General features: G+C 38.8%; 1 protein-coding gene across 1 annotated transcript in view; it reads right to left on the reverse strand.

Annotated features, from left to right (window-relative positions):
• Nucleotides 1-18,553, reverse strand: part of magi2b (membrane associated guanylate kinase, WW and PDZ domain containing 2b) — an 80,381-nt gene that overhangs the window by 54,101 nt on the left and 7,727 nt on the right. The window contains exons 2-3 of the mRNA XM_073831635.1: nt 17,030-17,249; nt 14,035-14,114 (exon numbers count right to left, since the gene is read on the reverse strand). Of these exons, the coding sequence (XP_073687736.1) occupies nt 14,035-14,114; nt 17,030-17,249 (300 nt within the window). The remainder of the gene's footprint in view (nt 1-14,034; nt 14,115-17,029; nt 17,250-18,553) is intronic.

Consider the following 18,553-nt stretch of genomic DNA (forward strand, 5'->3'; position numbering starts at 1 on the left):
GTATCCCGAACAATCCAGTCGGCCGTTCACGCTGGCAGTCAGTGTGTAAAACAAAGCTTAATTAGGACACACAGCGGTAAGTGAGGGGAGGTCTGGCAGCCCGAAGGTTACAGCCAACATACTTTCATGCAATTCAATCCGCCTGAGAGACAAAACAAATTAAAGGGCTGGCAAGATCACCATGACAACAAAGGGCTGTCATCACGTGTGGCATTCAAGATGCTTTTTCCTATGTGTGTTGTTTTTCAGCCAAATTTGACATTATTGAAACATCAAGAAGAAATGGGCTACATGCGCAAACTCACACAGTAATTATCAAAAACATCGCCAGCGGGATATGCTGCAGTTTTCGCCAGTGTTCTTCACAAACACATACATAATCGTGCATGTGTGAATAAACGGTGTGCACTAAATATGCACAAGCACACAAATGCAAGGCTGAAACCACCAAACAGTGCTTAAGGAACTACCTAAAAAACACATAACAGCATAGCAACCACTTTAGCAACCTTCTAACAATGTCCTAGCAACCACTCAAAAGACCCAAGCCATAAGCAAATAATACTCAAGGAACTGCCTAGCAAATACTCAAAACACCCAGGAACCTTCAGACAATGACCTAGCAACCACTCAGAACACTCTAGACACCACCAAACAATGCAATAATAACCACTCAAAACTCTGTAGCAACCACCAAACATTGTCCCGACAACCTCATAGCAATCACCTGAAATGCCCTTAAAACTACATAGAATGCAATAGAAACCACCTAGCAACCAGTCAGGACACCCTAGCAACCACCAAACAATGCTTAATAAACTACCTAGCAACCACAATTAGAACTTCCCGACAACCATCAAACAATGCCCAAGCAGCCCCCAAACAATGCCTTAGCAACCCCTCAGAACTCCCTACCAACCTCCAAACAATGCCCTAGCAACTCCTCAGAAGGAACAACACCTAGCAATTGTCTTGTAACATCTTGGGAACAACCAGTAAACAATGTCCTAGAAATGGCCTAGCAACCAATCAGAACACCCTAGCAACCACCAAACAATGTTTGATGAACTACCTTGCAACCACAATTAGAACTTTCCAACAAAAATCAAACAATGCCCAAGCAAACCCCTAAACAACATCCTAGCAAACCCTGAGAACTCCCTAGCAACCTCCAAACAATGCCCTAGCAACTCCTCAGAAGAGCACCTAGCAAATTTCTTGTAACATCTTGGGAACAACCAGCAAACAATGTCCTAGAAATGGCCTAGCAACCAGTCAGAACACCTTAGCAACCACCAAACAATGTTTGATGAACTACCTAGCAACCACCATTAGAACTTCCTAACAACCACCAAACAATGCCCAAGCAACCCCCAAACAACACCATAGCAACCTCTCAGAACTCCATAGCAACCTCCAAACAATGCCCTAGCAACTCCTCAGAAGTAAGAACATCTAGCAATTTTCTTGTAATATCTTGGCAACCACCAGCAAATAATGTCCTAGAAACCGCCTAACAACCAGTCAGAACACCCTAGCAACTACTAGGGATGTCCCGATCCGATCTCGTGATTGGAAATCGGGCCCGATCACGTGGTTTCAGACTCGATCGGAATCGGACGTTACCTCCCGTTCAGGACTCGGATATATATGTATATATCATAGGTCGCGTTAACCGAAAATTGTCCGTCATTGACGGAAATTTTGTTGCAATGACGGAAAAATCTAAAGGCCGTCCGTCACTTTGACAGATTACACAGAGGGTGATCTAGTGTAATTATTAGCTGTAATTCCCACCCCTGTCCAGTTGGTGGCGAGTGCGCTCCACTTCGGCAACAGAGCACTTGCTCCAGAATTAAAACGAAACTGTTACTAATCTTTTGCCTTTTGCTATGCGTTTCATTAAGCACAGGCGCAGTAGTACTAAGAAGCTACAACGATCTATCATGCCACATTAAAGAGCGCCAAAATGGTATTTATTGCTTGAATTTCCTAATGAAATTGAATTTGAAATTTGAGACTTTGTTTCATTGCGATTTATTGGATGGGAGGCGCACTATGTACTTGTTAGTCATCGACTGAAAACAGCATAGACCAAAAGATCGACTGGGATTTACTGATCAATATTGCTCATTAAAATGAGAGTATATTAAAATTGATGTCACTGCGGGGTGTGGTGTTGAACATGAAAAGTTAAGCAGTCTCATCTGTTCTCTTCAACATATTAAAAATTAAAACGTGAACAAAAATAAATGCAATTAAATGTGTTATAATTAAAATATGAAAATTAAAATGACGGGTAATAATGAATTATGACGGAATTTTTACGACCCTGTCCGTCAAAATGACGGGCAATGTAACAGTCTAACGCAACCTCTGGTATATATATTCTCATTATTTTTTAACACATCTATAGTTATGCGATGGCACAGAGTTAGACCTCTTGACTCCACACAGAAACACAGCAAACACTGTGGCACTTTTATTTTTTTATTTGTTTACATGCCTGCCAGGTATTTTAAGTTGAGGTGCTATTTGTTAAACTTTTTTTATATTTACTGTTGCACTAAAGTCCAGAAGTGAAGAATTTATGTAATTTATTACTTGATTGTTCAAGCTACCTCACAGAAGTGCTTTGTTTGTTGAATGTTAGTTGTTGAATGTTATAATAAGGTGAATTAAATAAAAAATAAGGAACATCCTGGATCTGTTTCTTTGCTTTTCTTTATTCTTTTTTTTTATGTATTATAGAAGTATCGGATCGGGACTCTGTATCAAATGACTCGGACTCGGACTCAAGGGCAAAAAAACCTGATCGGGACATCCCTAGCAACTACCAAACAATGCTTGATGAGCCACCAATTTCTCAGAACTCTTTAACAACCCCCAAACAATGCCCTAGCAAGCCAGCAGAAGTAAGAACACTTATCAATATTCTTGTAATGCCCTAGAAACTACTCAGAACTCTCCAGCAACCCTAAACAATGCCTTAGCAACCCTGCAGAAGTAAGGACACCTAGCAATCTTATTGTAACACCCTAGCAACCATTCAGAACTCTCCAGCAATCCTAAACAATGCCCTAGCAACACAGCAGATGTAAAAACACCTAGCAATCTTATTGTAACACCCTAGCAGCCCCAAACAATACCCTAGCAACCCTGCAGAAGTTAGAACACATAGCAATCTTTTTGTACTGTTCTGACAACTACTCAGAACTCCCTAGCAGCCATCAAACAATATCCTAGAAGGGCAAACTCAAAGGAATGTCATATCAACCACACAGAACACCCTAGCAATCACCTGAAATGCCCTTTCAACTACGTAGAATGACATATAAAGTGTCTAGCAACCAGTCAGAACACCCTAGCAACCACCAAATGCTTGATGAACCCAGTAATCACCATTAGAACTTCCTAACAACCATTATACAATGCCCTAGGGGTGCTTAGATTGATCGGCTACTGATCACTATCGCTCCTGCCATGAGAGGTTTGGCACGACATGCAGCAGCACTGTCTCAGTCTCTGTCCGGCGCGGGTAAAAAAAATTATAATGCTGAAGGTGAGGTACAATTCATATTTCTTAGTTATAATAACTTAAAGTATTTTGAAAACCTTATATGAGATGTAATTTCAAAAACTGCGTGAGTGAATGACCGCTCTCTCTTTTAGTGCGCAAATGACTAACCACATCGCGTCTGACTATAGACCTTTTTCCTGAGTAAACGATGAGCACTGCCATTACGAATTCTAAAGTCAGATTGGATGCTCTTCTGTTCCGGTCTCCATAGGAACCCATTCAAACAATGTCGGCAGCTTTGTGTCATTTACACAATCATTAAACTTTGAGGAGTAAGGCACTGACAAATGACGGTCATTGCGACATTGCAAAGTGATGGCGCTATAGAGACATGTGCTTTTTAAAAACATTTTAATAGGAACATGTAACATGTTGGCAACAACCAGCAAACAATATCCTAGAAGTGCAAATTCATAGAATGTATCAACTCCAAGAACACTGTAGCAAACACCTAAAATGACCTTAAACCATTCAGAATACTCTAGAAACCTAGCAACCACCAAATACATATTTGAACATCTACCTAGCAACTACCTTTCAGAACTCCCTAACAACCATCAAAAAATGCCCAAGCAAGCCCTCCCCCCAGACAACGCACTAACAACCTGTCAAAACTCCCTAACAACCCCCAAACAATGCCCTCGCAATTCATCAAAAGTAAGAACACCTAACAATTTTTCTTGTAACACCCTGGCAACAACCACCAAATAAATAGTGCAAATTCATAGAATGTCCTATCAACCCCAAGAACACATCACCTAAAATGACCTTAAAATCATCCAGAATGCCCTAAAAACCTAGCAACCACCAAAAATGCTTGACAAACTACCTTGCAACCACCATTTAGAACTCCCTGACAACCATCAAACAATGCCCAAGCAACCCCCCCCAAACAACGCCCAAGTAACTCCTCACAAGAAAGAACACCTAAAAAATTTGAAAACTCATAGAATGTCCTATTTGACATTAGTTGAACGCCCTTACAACTACTCAGAATGCCCTAGAAACCGCCTAACAACCAGTCAGAAAGCCCCAGCAACTACCAAACAATGGTGGATGAGCCACCTTGCAACCACCAACTAGAACTCCCTGACAACCACCAAACAATGCCCAAGCAACCCCCAAAATAATGCCATAGCAACCCCTCAGAACTCCCTAACAACCCCCAAACAAATCCTTCTGTAACACGCAGACAACTACTCAGACCTTCCTAGCAACCACTCTAAACACCCACCAAACTCAAATAATGTCCTATCAGCCACACAGAACACTGTAGCAATCACCTGAAATCACCTTTTAACTATTCCGAATACCTTAGAAACCACCTAGCAATATCCTAGCAACCACTCAGATGCCCCTAGCTACCCCACACAAGATCGTCTTGTAATGCCCGAGCAACCACTCACTTGCAACCCAAAACAATGTCTTAGCAACCCCCCAGAAGTAATAACATTTAGCAATCTTCTTGTAATGCCTTGGCAACTACTCAGAACTCTAGCAACCAGCAAACAATGTCCTAGAAGTAGAAACTCATAGAATGTCCTATCAACCACACAGAACACTGTTGCAATCACCTGAGATGACCTCACAACCATTCATAATACCCTAGAAACCATCTAGCAACATTCTCTTAGCAACCACAAAATGCATAGAATGTCTCATCACCCACACAGAACACTGTAGCAATCACCTGAAATGACGTTATAACTATTCAGCATAGTAGAAACCACCTAGCAATATCCTTGCAACCACTCAAAACTCCCTAGCAACCCCCAAACAATGCCCTAGCAACCCCATAGAAGTACAAACACCTAGCAATCTTCTTGTAATGCCCTGGCAACTACTGAAAACTCCCTATAAACCCCTAAACAATCCCCTAGCAATCTCGCAGAAATAATAACACCTATCAATCTTCTTGTAATACCCTAGCAACTACTGAAAACTCCCTAGAAACCCCCAAACAATGCCTTATCAGCCTTGCAGAAGTAAAAACACCTACCAATCTTATTGTAACAACCTGGCAATCATTTAGAACTCCCTAGCAACCCAAAACAATGCACTAGCAACCCTGCAGAAGTAAGAACACCTAGCAATCTTTTTGTAATGCCCTGGCAACTACTGTGAACCCCATAAAAACCCCATAGAAATAGGAATGTCTATAAATCTTCTTGTAATGCCCTGGCAACTAGTCAGAAATCCCTAGATACCCCCAAACAATGCCTTATCAATCATGCAGAAGTAAGAACACCTACCAATCTTATTGTAATGCCCTAGCAACCACTCAGAACTCCCTAGCAACCATTAAACAATGCTCTAGAAGTGCAAACTCATAGAATGTCCTATCAACCACACAGAACACAGTAACAATTACCTAAAATTACCTCACAAGTAGAGCTTAGATCGGGCCCAAAAAATGAAACCCGATCCTACCCGAGCCCGTGCACCTTGTGTCCGAGCCCGACCCGGTCCGACACATTAACTGTAATTATGAGCTCGAGCCCGATTTAAACTCGACTATTTTTTAATACGTGAGCCGTTATAACAGAAGTTCTCAACTACAATTCTAAGTTGTTTGAACTACAGAAATTAGTTTAGATTTATCTTAATGAAAAATGCAACAAGGACGAAGCATGCAAACTGCATTGTTTGTTTATTCAGAATGGATCGACATATATGTTGTCACTGCCCACGACTTGTTGAAAATGTTTCCATACCTCCGACTTTCCTCCAAACTTGCTCAAAGTTAATTCCCCCATTTTAATTTTTTTTCTGTACGTCTTCAAGCTCCATGTTGCACTTAAGCTATACACATACACAATAGCAGCTGGCCCGGTGTTATGTGTGCCAGTGGAGGAGACGCTGTCACGGGAGCTAGAGCGTTGCTGCGCATGATTGCAAATTGCGCAACTTTGTTGACATACACGTGTTGCTCAGGCCGACTTTGCTAAAATATTCGTATAATATTTATAATTATGTGATAGCTCTCCACCCAATTAGGCTAATTAAGTAATGATTTTAAAAAAAAAAACACACACACACACACACACACAAATGCTTGATCATGGCCCTGCCCAGCCCGGCCCGAAGATAGTGGCAGGAAATATCAGCCTGACCCGGCCCACGGGCAGAGAATCTAAACTCTACTCACAAGCATTCAGAATATCCTAGAAACCATCTAGCAACCACTCCAAATATCCTAACAACCACCAAACTCATTGAATGTTCTATCAGCCAAACAAAACACTGTAGCAATCACCTGCAATGACCTCACAATCATTCAGAATACCCTAAAAACCACCTATTATTATTCTAGCAACCACTCAAAACTCCCTAGCAACCTCCAAACAATGCCTAGCAACCCTGCAGAAGAACACCAACCAATCTTATTGTAACACCCTAGCAACGACTTTGAACTCCCTAGCAACCTCCAAACAATGCCCTAGCAACCCCACAGAAGTAAGAACACCTACCAATCTTATTGTAACACCCTAGCAACCACTCAGAACTCCCTAGCAACCCCCAAACAATGCTCTAGCAACCCCATAGAAGTACAAACACCCCCCCCCCCCCCCCGACAACTACTGATAAGTCCCTAGCTGCCCCCAAGCAACCCAGCAGAGCCCAATCATCTTGTAATGCCCTAGAAACTACTCAGAACTCCCTAGAAACCCCAAACAATGCCCCAGCAACCCCGGCCCACAGAAGTAAGAACACCTAGCAATCTTAGTGTAATGCTGTGGCAACAACTGAGAACTCCATAGCAACCCCCAAACAATGCCCTAGCAACCCAGCAGAAGAAAGAACACCTAGCAATCTTCTTGTAATGCCCTGGCAACTACTCAGAACTCCATAGCAACCCCCAAACAATGCCCTAGCAACCATGCAGAAGTAATAACACCTACCAATCTTATTGTAATGCCCTAGCAACCATCAAACAATGCCCGATTAACACTGCAGAAGTAATAACACCTACCAATTTTCTTGTAATGCCCTGGGAACTACTCAGAACTCCCTAACAACCCCCAAACAATGCCCTAGCAACCCCATAGAAGTGAGAACACCTAGCAATCTTCTTGTAATGCCCTAGCAACCACTCAGAACTCCCTAGCAACCCCAAACAATACCCTAGTAACCCAGCAGAAGTAAGAACATCTAGCAATCTTCTTGTACTGCCCTGACAACTACTCAGAACTACCTAGCAACCACCAAACAATGTCCTAGAAGTGTAAACTCAAAGAATGTCAAATTAACCACACAGAACACCTTAGCAATTACCTGAAATGACCTTACAACCTTTCAGACTACCCTAGAAACCACCTACTAACATTGTAGCAACTACCAAACAATGCCCTCGCAAACACCGAGAACATCCTGGCATCACAGCAGACATTTTTCATGGACAAACACTGCAAAAAAAAAGGAAAAATGTAATGCTAAATTTTATTTTAATTTAACATTTTTCCTACATACATTAGAAAAAGTATCAGACAAGTAAACAAGTAAACAAACAAGTCCTGCTACAGCCTCTGCATTTGACACACATAAAGATGGTTTACAGACATGCCCTCAAAGCAGGTTTTTCACTCATACTATGTCAAAAGAAGCCATGCTGCGTTCAGATATTCATTAGCTGAGTGAATGGATGCTGTGCTGAACAGAACGCTGGGCTGGAGGAGGCAGGAGCAGGTGTGACGACCAACGAGGTTCTCGCACCTCCCTAGGAGGGTTAAAGCAATCAATTCCCTCCTACACACACATACATCAACCGGCTAGACTGCATCCGCTAATGCTTGACCCTTCTCCTAACAAGTAGAATCCAGTCTCACATTTAGGGTTTACATTAAGAACAGACCTTTCCCAGGCTGTCATCCAAAAGGATACAGAATGAGCCTCTTATATGTGTCACGTACACGGTTTTAACTCAGAGAGAAAGAAGAGTAACACACCAGATGGCGACACTTTCTTAATAGAAAAAAAGTGAGAAGTGTGACATAACCTTGGCTGGATTTACTGTAGTTTTCTTTTAAAGATCATATCTTAGTGCGGAAGAAATTGGAGCCAATTGTTAAATATTTAATCTAACTTATAATAGGTCATATTTATATTTCTCTTTATAATGTCTATTTGAAGTGCAAAACTACATGTTTTAAAACCAACTAAAATTGCATGGGCAAACATTATTGCAAAACAAAATTATGTCAGAAATTATTTATAAATACAACAAATATGGACAACAGGATATGGTGTCATGCTCTAAGGTTTTTAATAAACAACAAATTAATAATATTAAAAAAGTTTGAACATATTATGCACTTAATAATACTACAAACCCTCTTTAAAAATGTTATGGTTTAAAAAAAATATTACATTATATTATGAGGTAAATTATATTTAATATAACACAATTAGAAAACAATAACAAATAATATGTTTTAATGTTCATTTATAAATGTAACAAATATTATTCGCTTCTATAATGCTTAATAGATCACTTACGCACCACATGTAGGAAATAATTCGCTTTTTAATAATTAATACATTATAAATAATAATATTTAAAATATATTACCTACTCATCATTCCCACAATACTGCAATTCTTAACAGATTATTAATGTACCATATTTAGAAAATCATTCTAAAACATACATATTTTTTAAAGAAAAATCGTTTTTTTTTTTTATTATTATTTAGGACCTTTGGACCTTTCATGGTTTTAAGACAATGATTTAACCCAGACCACCTTAAATATATTTTCTCAAGCCTCCTTAAATCAATGGTCCTCCATCGGCAGTTGCCATGGCAACTATGGGAGAAGTCTCTTTTTCAGGCTCTTTCATTCACTGAGTGGCTTATGTATATTTGAGTGCATTGAATGCACAAGTGTAAATATATGAGTGTGTGCATGTGTGCCGGATGCGTCTTTAAAAGTCCTGTGAAATTTAAGCTCTCAAACCCAGCAAGCAGGGCTGATTAATTAGCAAGCACAGTAAATTCTGGAGCGTAAGAACAATGGAAAAATTATTCCATTGTTGCAAACTTAAACAGGCACGCCTCTGAAATTACAGAGTGTTGTGAGTAACATTGGTTTTGAAGGCAAAATTAGGTAGACAAAGACAGATCATCTTTTATCTAACCTTTGATGGGAATTTATGATGAAACTGTGCCGCCCCATGAGGATCATAAGCTAACCGACATGAATTAAATTCTGAATCATGTACATGTCTGAACTCTGAAGACGGACGTGGATCAAATTTGCAAAACACGGAGTGATTTCTTCGCAGTGGTTATTATTGAACATAATGGAAATCAATCATGATTAGGTGTATGAGCTTACGCTGTTGCACAGACGTGCCCAAAAAATAGATGTATGCTGTACTACGGAGAGGGATATTAGTAGTCATGTCACAGACTGGCATTAAAAGGCCTGTGGAAAGAGATATTGATTTCTCTGGCCCCATTAAATTGCATTTTAATTCAACAGAGGGTTTCAAAGATGGTAGATTTGGGTACATAGAGCCACCATGCATGTTTAACAGCCCAGCTGAGAGGAAAACATGAAAAATACAGCCTTTGAGCATTCAAATGAATATATCATGCTGACTTGTGCTCCATATTTAGAGCTCAGGTAATATTACTAGTGTGAATGAAGAAATAAAAAATGAACAAACAAATCAATGAATGGTTATATGAATGGACAGATGGCGTTATGGAAACATCGATGGATGGATGAACAAATCAATGAATAGAGGGTAGAAGGATGGATGCATGAATGCAGGTTAGATGGTTTTATGAATTAATAAATAGAAAAGAAGGTGACTGAATGGATGAATGGATGATTAAATAACTTTTTGATCAAATGACTGAATGAACAAACAGACAGGATGGATGGACGACGGATGGATGGGTGGATGGATGAACAAACAAACAAATGAATCAATGAGCAAACAAATGAATGAAGGATAGATACCCCAAAAGATGGATGGATGAACAAACAAATTAATAAATTAACAACTGAATCAATATGAATAGAAGACAGATGGCTTAAAGGAGAACTCTGGTGTGATTTTGACCTAAAGTGTATTGAATCATGATACCGAGTGTAAACGTACCTTGCATATCTCATCTCGTCTTGTCCACTGCTGTCCGAAATCTGGGGTCAGTTATCCGATGCTCACAACAGCTTGTCAATGATATTCAATCGGGCATCGAAGGAGCCATGTAAATAAATCACTGTTTTACGCCATTTACGAGGCACAAAGTAGCTCCACACTTCATTGGTAGACTTCCAAGGGCCCTGACATTTAAAACGAGACATTGAGAACTTAGAAAAAGCACCGGTAGTTTATTTACAAGTAGATTTATACAGACAGTAACCGCAAGAAGTTTAGCGCCCGCCGCCATCTTAAATGTAGTCACGATAAGTCGAGTGTCGAGCACCAAGGAAACTACAACCTGGTACGTTGATAAGCTGATAAATTCCTTGGTGATCGACACTCGACTTATCGTGACTACATTTAAGATGGCGGCGGGCGCTAAACTTCTTGCGGTTACTGTCTGTATAAATCTACTTGTAAATAAACTACCGGTGCTTTTTCTAAGTTCTCAATGTCTCGTTTTAAATGTCAGGGCCCTTGGAAGTCTACCAATGAAGTGTGGAGCTACTTTGTGCCTCGTAAATGGTGTAAAACAGTGATTTATTTACATGGCTCCTTCGATGCCCGATTGACTTTCATTGACAAGCTGTTGTGAGCATCGGATAACTGACCCCAGATTTCGGACAGCAGTGGACAAGACGAGATGAGATATGCAAGGTACGTTCACACTCGGTATCATGATTCAATACACTTTAGGTCAAAATCACACCGGAGTTCTCCTTTAATGGATGAATGAAACTTAAAATGGTTGGATGTATGGAAGGGTGAATTAATTGATGGATGGATGGATGGATGGATGGATGGATGAATAAATGAAGGGCCATATGACTGAAAAACAACTTATTAAACAAACAAAATGGATGGATGGATGGATGGATGGATGGATGGATGGATGGATCGGTGAATAAACGGCTAGATGGATGAGTGGATGAATAGATGAATGGCAATATGACTGAACAAAAACATGGATGGATGGATAGATGGATGATAGATGAATGGGTGAATGAATGAATGAATGAATGAATGAATGAATGAATGAATGAATGAATGAATGAATGGACGGATGAATGAAAGAACGAACAAATAAATGGACAGATGGATTGTATATGGATAGATGGATGGGTGGATGAATGGAAGCATGGATGTGTGGATGAATGGAAGCATAGATGGATGGATGAATTAACAAATTAATGAACGGAGAGTAGAAGGATGGATGTATCAAAGCAGGTTAGATGGCTTTATGGATGAATGCATGAACAAAAAATAATGAATGAATAGAAAGGAGGATGAATGAACAGATTAAAAAATAGCTTTCTGATTAAATTGATGAATGAATAAACAAAGGATAGCATAGATTCTCAAAGGATTGGTGACTGAATGAACAAACAAACAGGATGAATGGATGCATGGATAGGTGGAAAGATGAACAAATAAATGTATAAATGAACAACTGAATCAATATGAATAGAAGACATGTTTAATGGATGAATTAAACTAAAAATGGATGGATGATGGATGAATGCGTGAATGAATTGATGGATGGATGGTTGGATAAATGAATGAATAAATGAATGGCAATATGACTGAACAAAAATATGGATGGATGGGTAAATTAATGGATGGATGGTGAATGCATGGAATGGATGGATGAGTGAATGAATGGATGGATGGATGGATGGATGAACGGATGAATAAATGAAATAATGAATGGATGGATGGATAGATGGGTGGGTGGATGGGTAAATGAATGGATGGATGGTGAATGCATGGAATGCATGGAATGGATGGATGAGTGAATGAATGGATGGATGGATGGATAGATGGATGGATGGATGAATGGATGGATGGATGGATGGATGGATGGGTGAATGAATGAATGGACGGACAGACGGACGAATGAATGAATGAATGAATGAATGGATGGACGGATGGATGATGAACAAACAAATCAATAAATGAACAACTGAATCAATATGAATAGAATACAGATGAAATAGATAAAAATGGATGGATGGATGGACGGATGGATGGATGGGTGAATGAATTGATGGATGAATGAACAAATGAATGAATGGATATATAACTGAACAAAAACATGGATGGATGGGTGAATGAATGGATGGATGATGAATGGATGGAATAGATGGATGAGTGAATGAATGGATGGATGGATAAATAAACAAATGAATTAATGAAATAATGAATGAATAAACGGATGGATGGGTGAATGAATGGATGGATGGGCGGGCGGACAGACAGACGAATGAATGAATGAATGAATGAATGGACAGATGGATGAATGGGTGGATGGATAGATGGGTGGGTGAATGGATGGATGGATGGATGAATTGATAGATGAATGGAAGGTTGAATGAATGGATGAACGAATGAATGACAATATGACTGAACAAAAACAGATGGATGGGTGAATGGATGGATGGATGAATGAACTAATTAATAAATTAAAGAATGAATGAATGGATGGATGGATGGATTGGAAGGACGGACGGACGAATGAATAGATGGACGAATGGTTGGTTGGATGGATGGGTGAATAGATGGATGGATGGATGGATCAATAAATGAATGGAAGAATGGGTGAATGAATGGATGGATGGATGGGTGAATAAATGGCTAGATGAATGAATGAATGAATGAATGAATGCATGAATGAACAAAAACAAATGATTAAACAAGCAAAATAAATGGAGGATGGAAGAATGGATGGATAAAAACAAAAACAAATTAATGAACAAAGGACAGATGGAGGGAAGAATGGATGGATAAAAGAACAAACAAACTAATCAATGAACAGAGGATGAATTTTACTGAACAAATGATTGAACGCGCAAACAAATGGAGGATAGATGCTTTATAGACAAATAGATGACTGAACAAATTAATTGGTATATAGGTTGATGGCATCATTGATGATTGGATAGATGGTTAAACGAACAAAAAAAAAAGTACAAATGAATGAATAAACAGATGCATAAATGTTGAATAAACCAGCCAATCATAAACACAGCATGTAAACATCATGAGCTAGTAGTTTGTCATTCTGGATGTTTGATGAAACCAGAGAACAATCTGATCATGTTCTGACATCACAAACAACCCCACAAAATGGAAACTCTCCCCTCAGATTTCATGTTACAATCTTTCTCACATACATCTCCAGAGGGGAAATACAAGTAGAGGTCACGACATCAAATTTCTCCAAGCGTAAAAGAGAGCAGCACACACACACACACACACACACACATACACACACGTGTTAACACACTCAAGCACTCACCATCTTCCTCACACTCCTCTGGGGGCTTGGCTTTCTTTGCTAGTCGAGGGTCGAGCCATGACGTCGTTTTGGTATTGTGACTGAAAAAAAAAAGAAAGAAATATTGTAACAATTAATAGTATGTACAGTATAGTTTCGCTACCATGATCTGAAAGAGTCTCTGAGTATGTTATGTCAGGCAAATGTTGGTTCAAGCCTCACTTTGAAATGTAAAACATTCTAGACTAGAAATCCCAGAAGGTCTCAGTCACAGCGGCTGGGGGTTTTCCAGTTAACACAATGACAATCAATACTTTTAATAAGTCCCTCGTTTCTCATTAAGGACAGATGGGAGGGAGAGGAACATCTCTCTCTTGCTCTTAAGAACACCCTTCCTGCAGATACTCTGGCAGATTCAGTTTTATAGTGATTCATTTATCATCATGATTCATGGCTCAGCAAAAACCAATGTGTCAGTTCATCCCTAATCGAAGCGGTACCATGCACAAATGCTAAGTGATTTTTAATATATTTAATATTTAATATATTTAAACCAAATTAAATAAATTAAAAAAAAAATCTTAGATTGTTCGTGACTCTTGACCACAAAACGAGTCATGAGCAACACAGGAATATTCGTAGCAATAGCCAATAATACATTGTATGGGTCAAAATTATTGATTTTTCTTTTATGCCAAAAATCATTAGAACATTACGTAAAGATCATGTTCCATTAAGATAAATTTCCTATCATAAATATATTTGATATATTTGATTAGTAATATGCATTGCTAAGAACTTCATTTGGACAACTTTAAAGGTGATTTTCTTAATATTTAGATTTTTTTGCACCCTCAGATTCCAGATATTCAAATAGTTGTATATTGACCAAATATCATATCCTAACAAACCATACATGAATGGAAACATTGTTTATTCTGCTTTTAGATGATGTATAAATCTCAGTTTCGGAAAATTTACCCTTATGACTGGTTTTGTGGTCCAGGGTCACATTCATTTATACTAGAATGTTAAAACAAATGTTCTAATAGTATTGCAGACTTAAATTTCAACAGCAAAAAGAGCAATATAGCTGCAAGCAGCGATTACCGGGGTTCAAGCGCTTTAAGGCATTAAAGCACATATGAAAAAAACACTATGTAGCAAGCCTTTTTTGCAAATACAGGTAATTTACAATAGAAATATTATGTTTTGAAACATTCATGACGCCAACCCTGGTCTAATCTTCTTAAAACTTTGCATGCTTAATTAGAATCATCTGTCGCATGTGTTCACCAGGTTTTGTGAAGTTTTGAGTTTTCCTTTAGGCTTCATAGGATTTTGGGTAAATTTGGACGGCCCCTTTTCTAATACGACCACGTTATAGCTACCCAAAAAGTCAATTTCAACATTTTTTTTGATAATTATTCTGCCCTCCAAAGGCAAAGTGCCGTAACTACGCCAACACTAAAACTGAGAAAAATGCCTTTAAAGTTTTTAAACCAGCTAGTCAAACATGTTGACACTCTCATTTATCTGAAACGGGACAAAACTGAACCAGGAGACTTTGCCACAAGACAGAACAGTTGTCACAAAGTCTATTTTAAGCCTTAACTCAATTTTGACAAAATGTGTAGTTACTGCGCTTTGCCTTTGGAGGGCAGTATTGACCTAGAGAGTCCAGAGAATTTACTGCTGTGTTTTTTTCCAGATTGAGCGAAAAACCTAGCTTGCAAAAGTAGGTTTTTTACATCGCAATCATTTAACAAACGTTTTGATTAACAGCAGTGGTTCTAAAGTCAAAGTTGTCCTGAATGAGGGGTCCTGTCATATGTGACCCTGGACCACAAAACCAGTCTTAAGTCGCTGGGGTATATTTGTAGCAATAGCCAAAAATACATTGTATGGGTCAAAATTCTAGATTTTTCTTTTATGCCAAAAATCATTAGGAAATTAAGTAAAGATCATGTTCCATGAAGATTTTTTGCAAAATTCCTACTATAAATATATCAAAATGTAATTTTTGATTAGTAATATGCATTGTTAATAACTTAATTTGGACAACTTTAAAGGTGATTTTCTCAATATTTTGATTTTTTTGCACCCTCATATTCCAGATTTTCAAACAGATGTATCTCGGCCAAATATTGTCCTATCCTAACAAACCATACATCAATAGAAAGCTTATTTGTTGAGCTTTCATATGTTGTATACATCTCAGTTTTGTAAAATTTAACCTTATGACTGGTTTTGTGGTCCAGGGTCACATATGATACGAATATTGTGTGTATGTGTGAAAAACCACGCAATAGTTTACAATCTTGAAAAACATGATAATGCTTTTGGCACCCCTTTCCGATTTCACTTTTTTTTTTGATAATCATTAATATTCACTCTCCAGACAATCTTTCTGCACTGGTTTGGTTCCGATCAGGGGACTATCCGTTTTTAAACTAGTTTGCAAAAGTAGGTTTTGCATAAAATTCAAAATTTTGTCCGGCATGAGCCAAGAATTTCGACGACATAAGAGGAGTTATGAGCGATTTCGTACTTTTGATCCCTGTAGCGCCCCTGTCAGGCCAATTGGAGCAAACCTTGGTGACGTTGTTGGTGGTGTGAGTGCTACCATCCCTCCAAGTTTCAAGTCTCTATGACTTACAGTTTGGTTTGAATGATCAGTTTTATATGGAGAAAAAGTTTCAATAATTCAGTGAATCAGTTTAAAATCACTGTTTAATATAATTTCAATAAATGTCAGTGGCAAGTAATTAAACTGAATACCCTCAAAAGAATATATATTTTTTTAATTTTAGCTACTGCACATTTCATTACATGTGCTGTAGTCCAGCAAATCACTGCCAAAATGCAAAATGCAGTAAACTAAACAGCGCTGAACTGATTGAGCTCAATACGGCAATCTGTAACAATCTGTAAAAGAGGACACCGCAACAGGTAGCTCTCCATATGTTCACACCTCTTTCATTATGAAGTGTGCTTTGAAGTGCACTTCACTCACTCTATGAAGTAAACTTCTCCTTTCTCAGTGTAGGCCATCTCCCAGTTATCTGGCAAAGGGCCCATGTCGTCATTCTCCTGGGAGTCCTGTGGGGATTTGGGGGCATCTCCTTCCTCCTCAGGGGCATCTGTGGCGGTGAGGGTGGGGGTCTCGGGTGGGCACGGCTGGACTGGCACGTCTCCGGAAGCGTCGGTGCTCTTGTCCTCATGTTCGCTCGATTCTGTGAGGGAAAACAAAATGAATCAGTGTCGAGCATGACCTTCTGACTGAGAGACTTATTTGACAGGAAAGTGTTATAAGAGATGATACAAAGAGGAACGGGTACATAAAACAAACAAGTAATCACTAGGGACTGTCAAAGTATCCATATTTAAAACTTTATAAACCATAATTTCTAGCCTTTGCTAAATGTCGTGTTTCAGAGGATGACATAGGCGTAGCGTAAGCTCCAGTGGGAAGTGACGAACACAGAAGCCCAGAGGTGAGAGGAAAACAAAATGCTGGTCACAATTAGAAGTACAAAACAAGTATTTGTAAAGAAAAATGTCTGAGGATTTTGATGTAAGTCAGGAGGACACTGGTTTTCCTTCGGTGTAAACAAAACTTGGTTCTCGTGAGACTAGCATATTCTTACCAGTCATCCTACGTCATCTGCTGGAAAGCTACTTTCTTGTGAACATGCGTATGACAGTTAGTGGAAGCTAGAGATTATTGTTTATAAAGTTATAAATATGGATATTTTTCTTACAAAAACGCATTGATTCACTTCAGAAGGCCTTTATCCTTCACTTTCAGAACAAAAATGTACAGATAACGTGCTCACCCCCTTGTCATTCAAGATGTTCATGTCTTTCTTTTTCTGAGGAAAACATTTCAGGATTTCTTTCCATATAATGGACTTCTATGGTGCCCCTGAGTTTGAACTTCCAAAATGCAGTTTAAATGCAGCTTCAAAAGGCTCTAAATGATCCCAGCCGAGGAAGAAGGGTCCTATTTAGCAAAACGATCGGTTATTATTTACAATTTATGTACTTTTTAATCTCTACACAGAGTACACATAGAGCTGGACAAGACAAGCATTTGAGGTTAAAAAGTATATAAATTGTAATTTTGTTTTAGAAAATAACCAATCGTTTTGCTAGATAAGACTCTTCTTTTCTTGGCTGTGATCGTTTAGAGCAGCATTTTGGAATTCGGGGGCACCATAGAAGTCCATTATATGGAGAAAAATCCTGAAATGTTTTCTTTAAAAAACATAATTTCCTTACGACTGAAGAAAGAAAGACATGAAAATCTTGGACGACAAGGGGGTGAGTACATTATCTGTACATTTTTGTTCTGAAAGTGAACTACTCCTTTAAGCCCCTGGAGCCATGTGGAGAACTTTTTATGATGGATGGATGCACTTTATTGGACTTCAAAATCTCAACAGCCATTCACTGGTACTATAAAGCTTGGAAGAGCCAGGACATTTTTTTAATATAACTCTGATTGTATTCATCTGAAAGAAGAAAGTCATATACA

The sequence above is a fragment of the Garra rufa genome, chromosome 25, assembly GCF_049309525.1.
Source record: "Garra rufa chromosome 25, GarRuf1.0, whole genome shotgun sequence".
In the NCBI taxonomy this organism is placed as follows: Eukaryota; Metazoa; Chordata; class Actinopteri; order Cypriniformes; family Cyprinidae; genus Garra; species Garra rufa.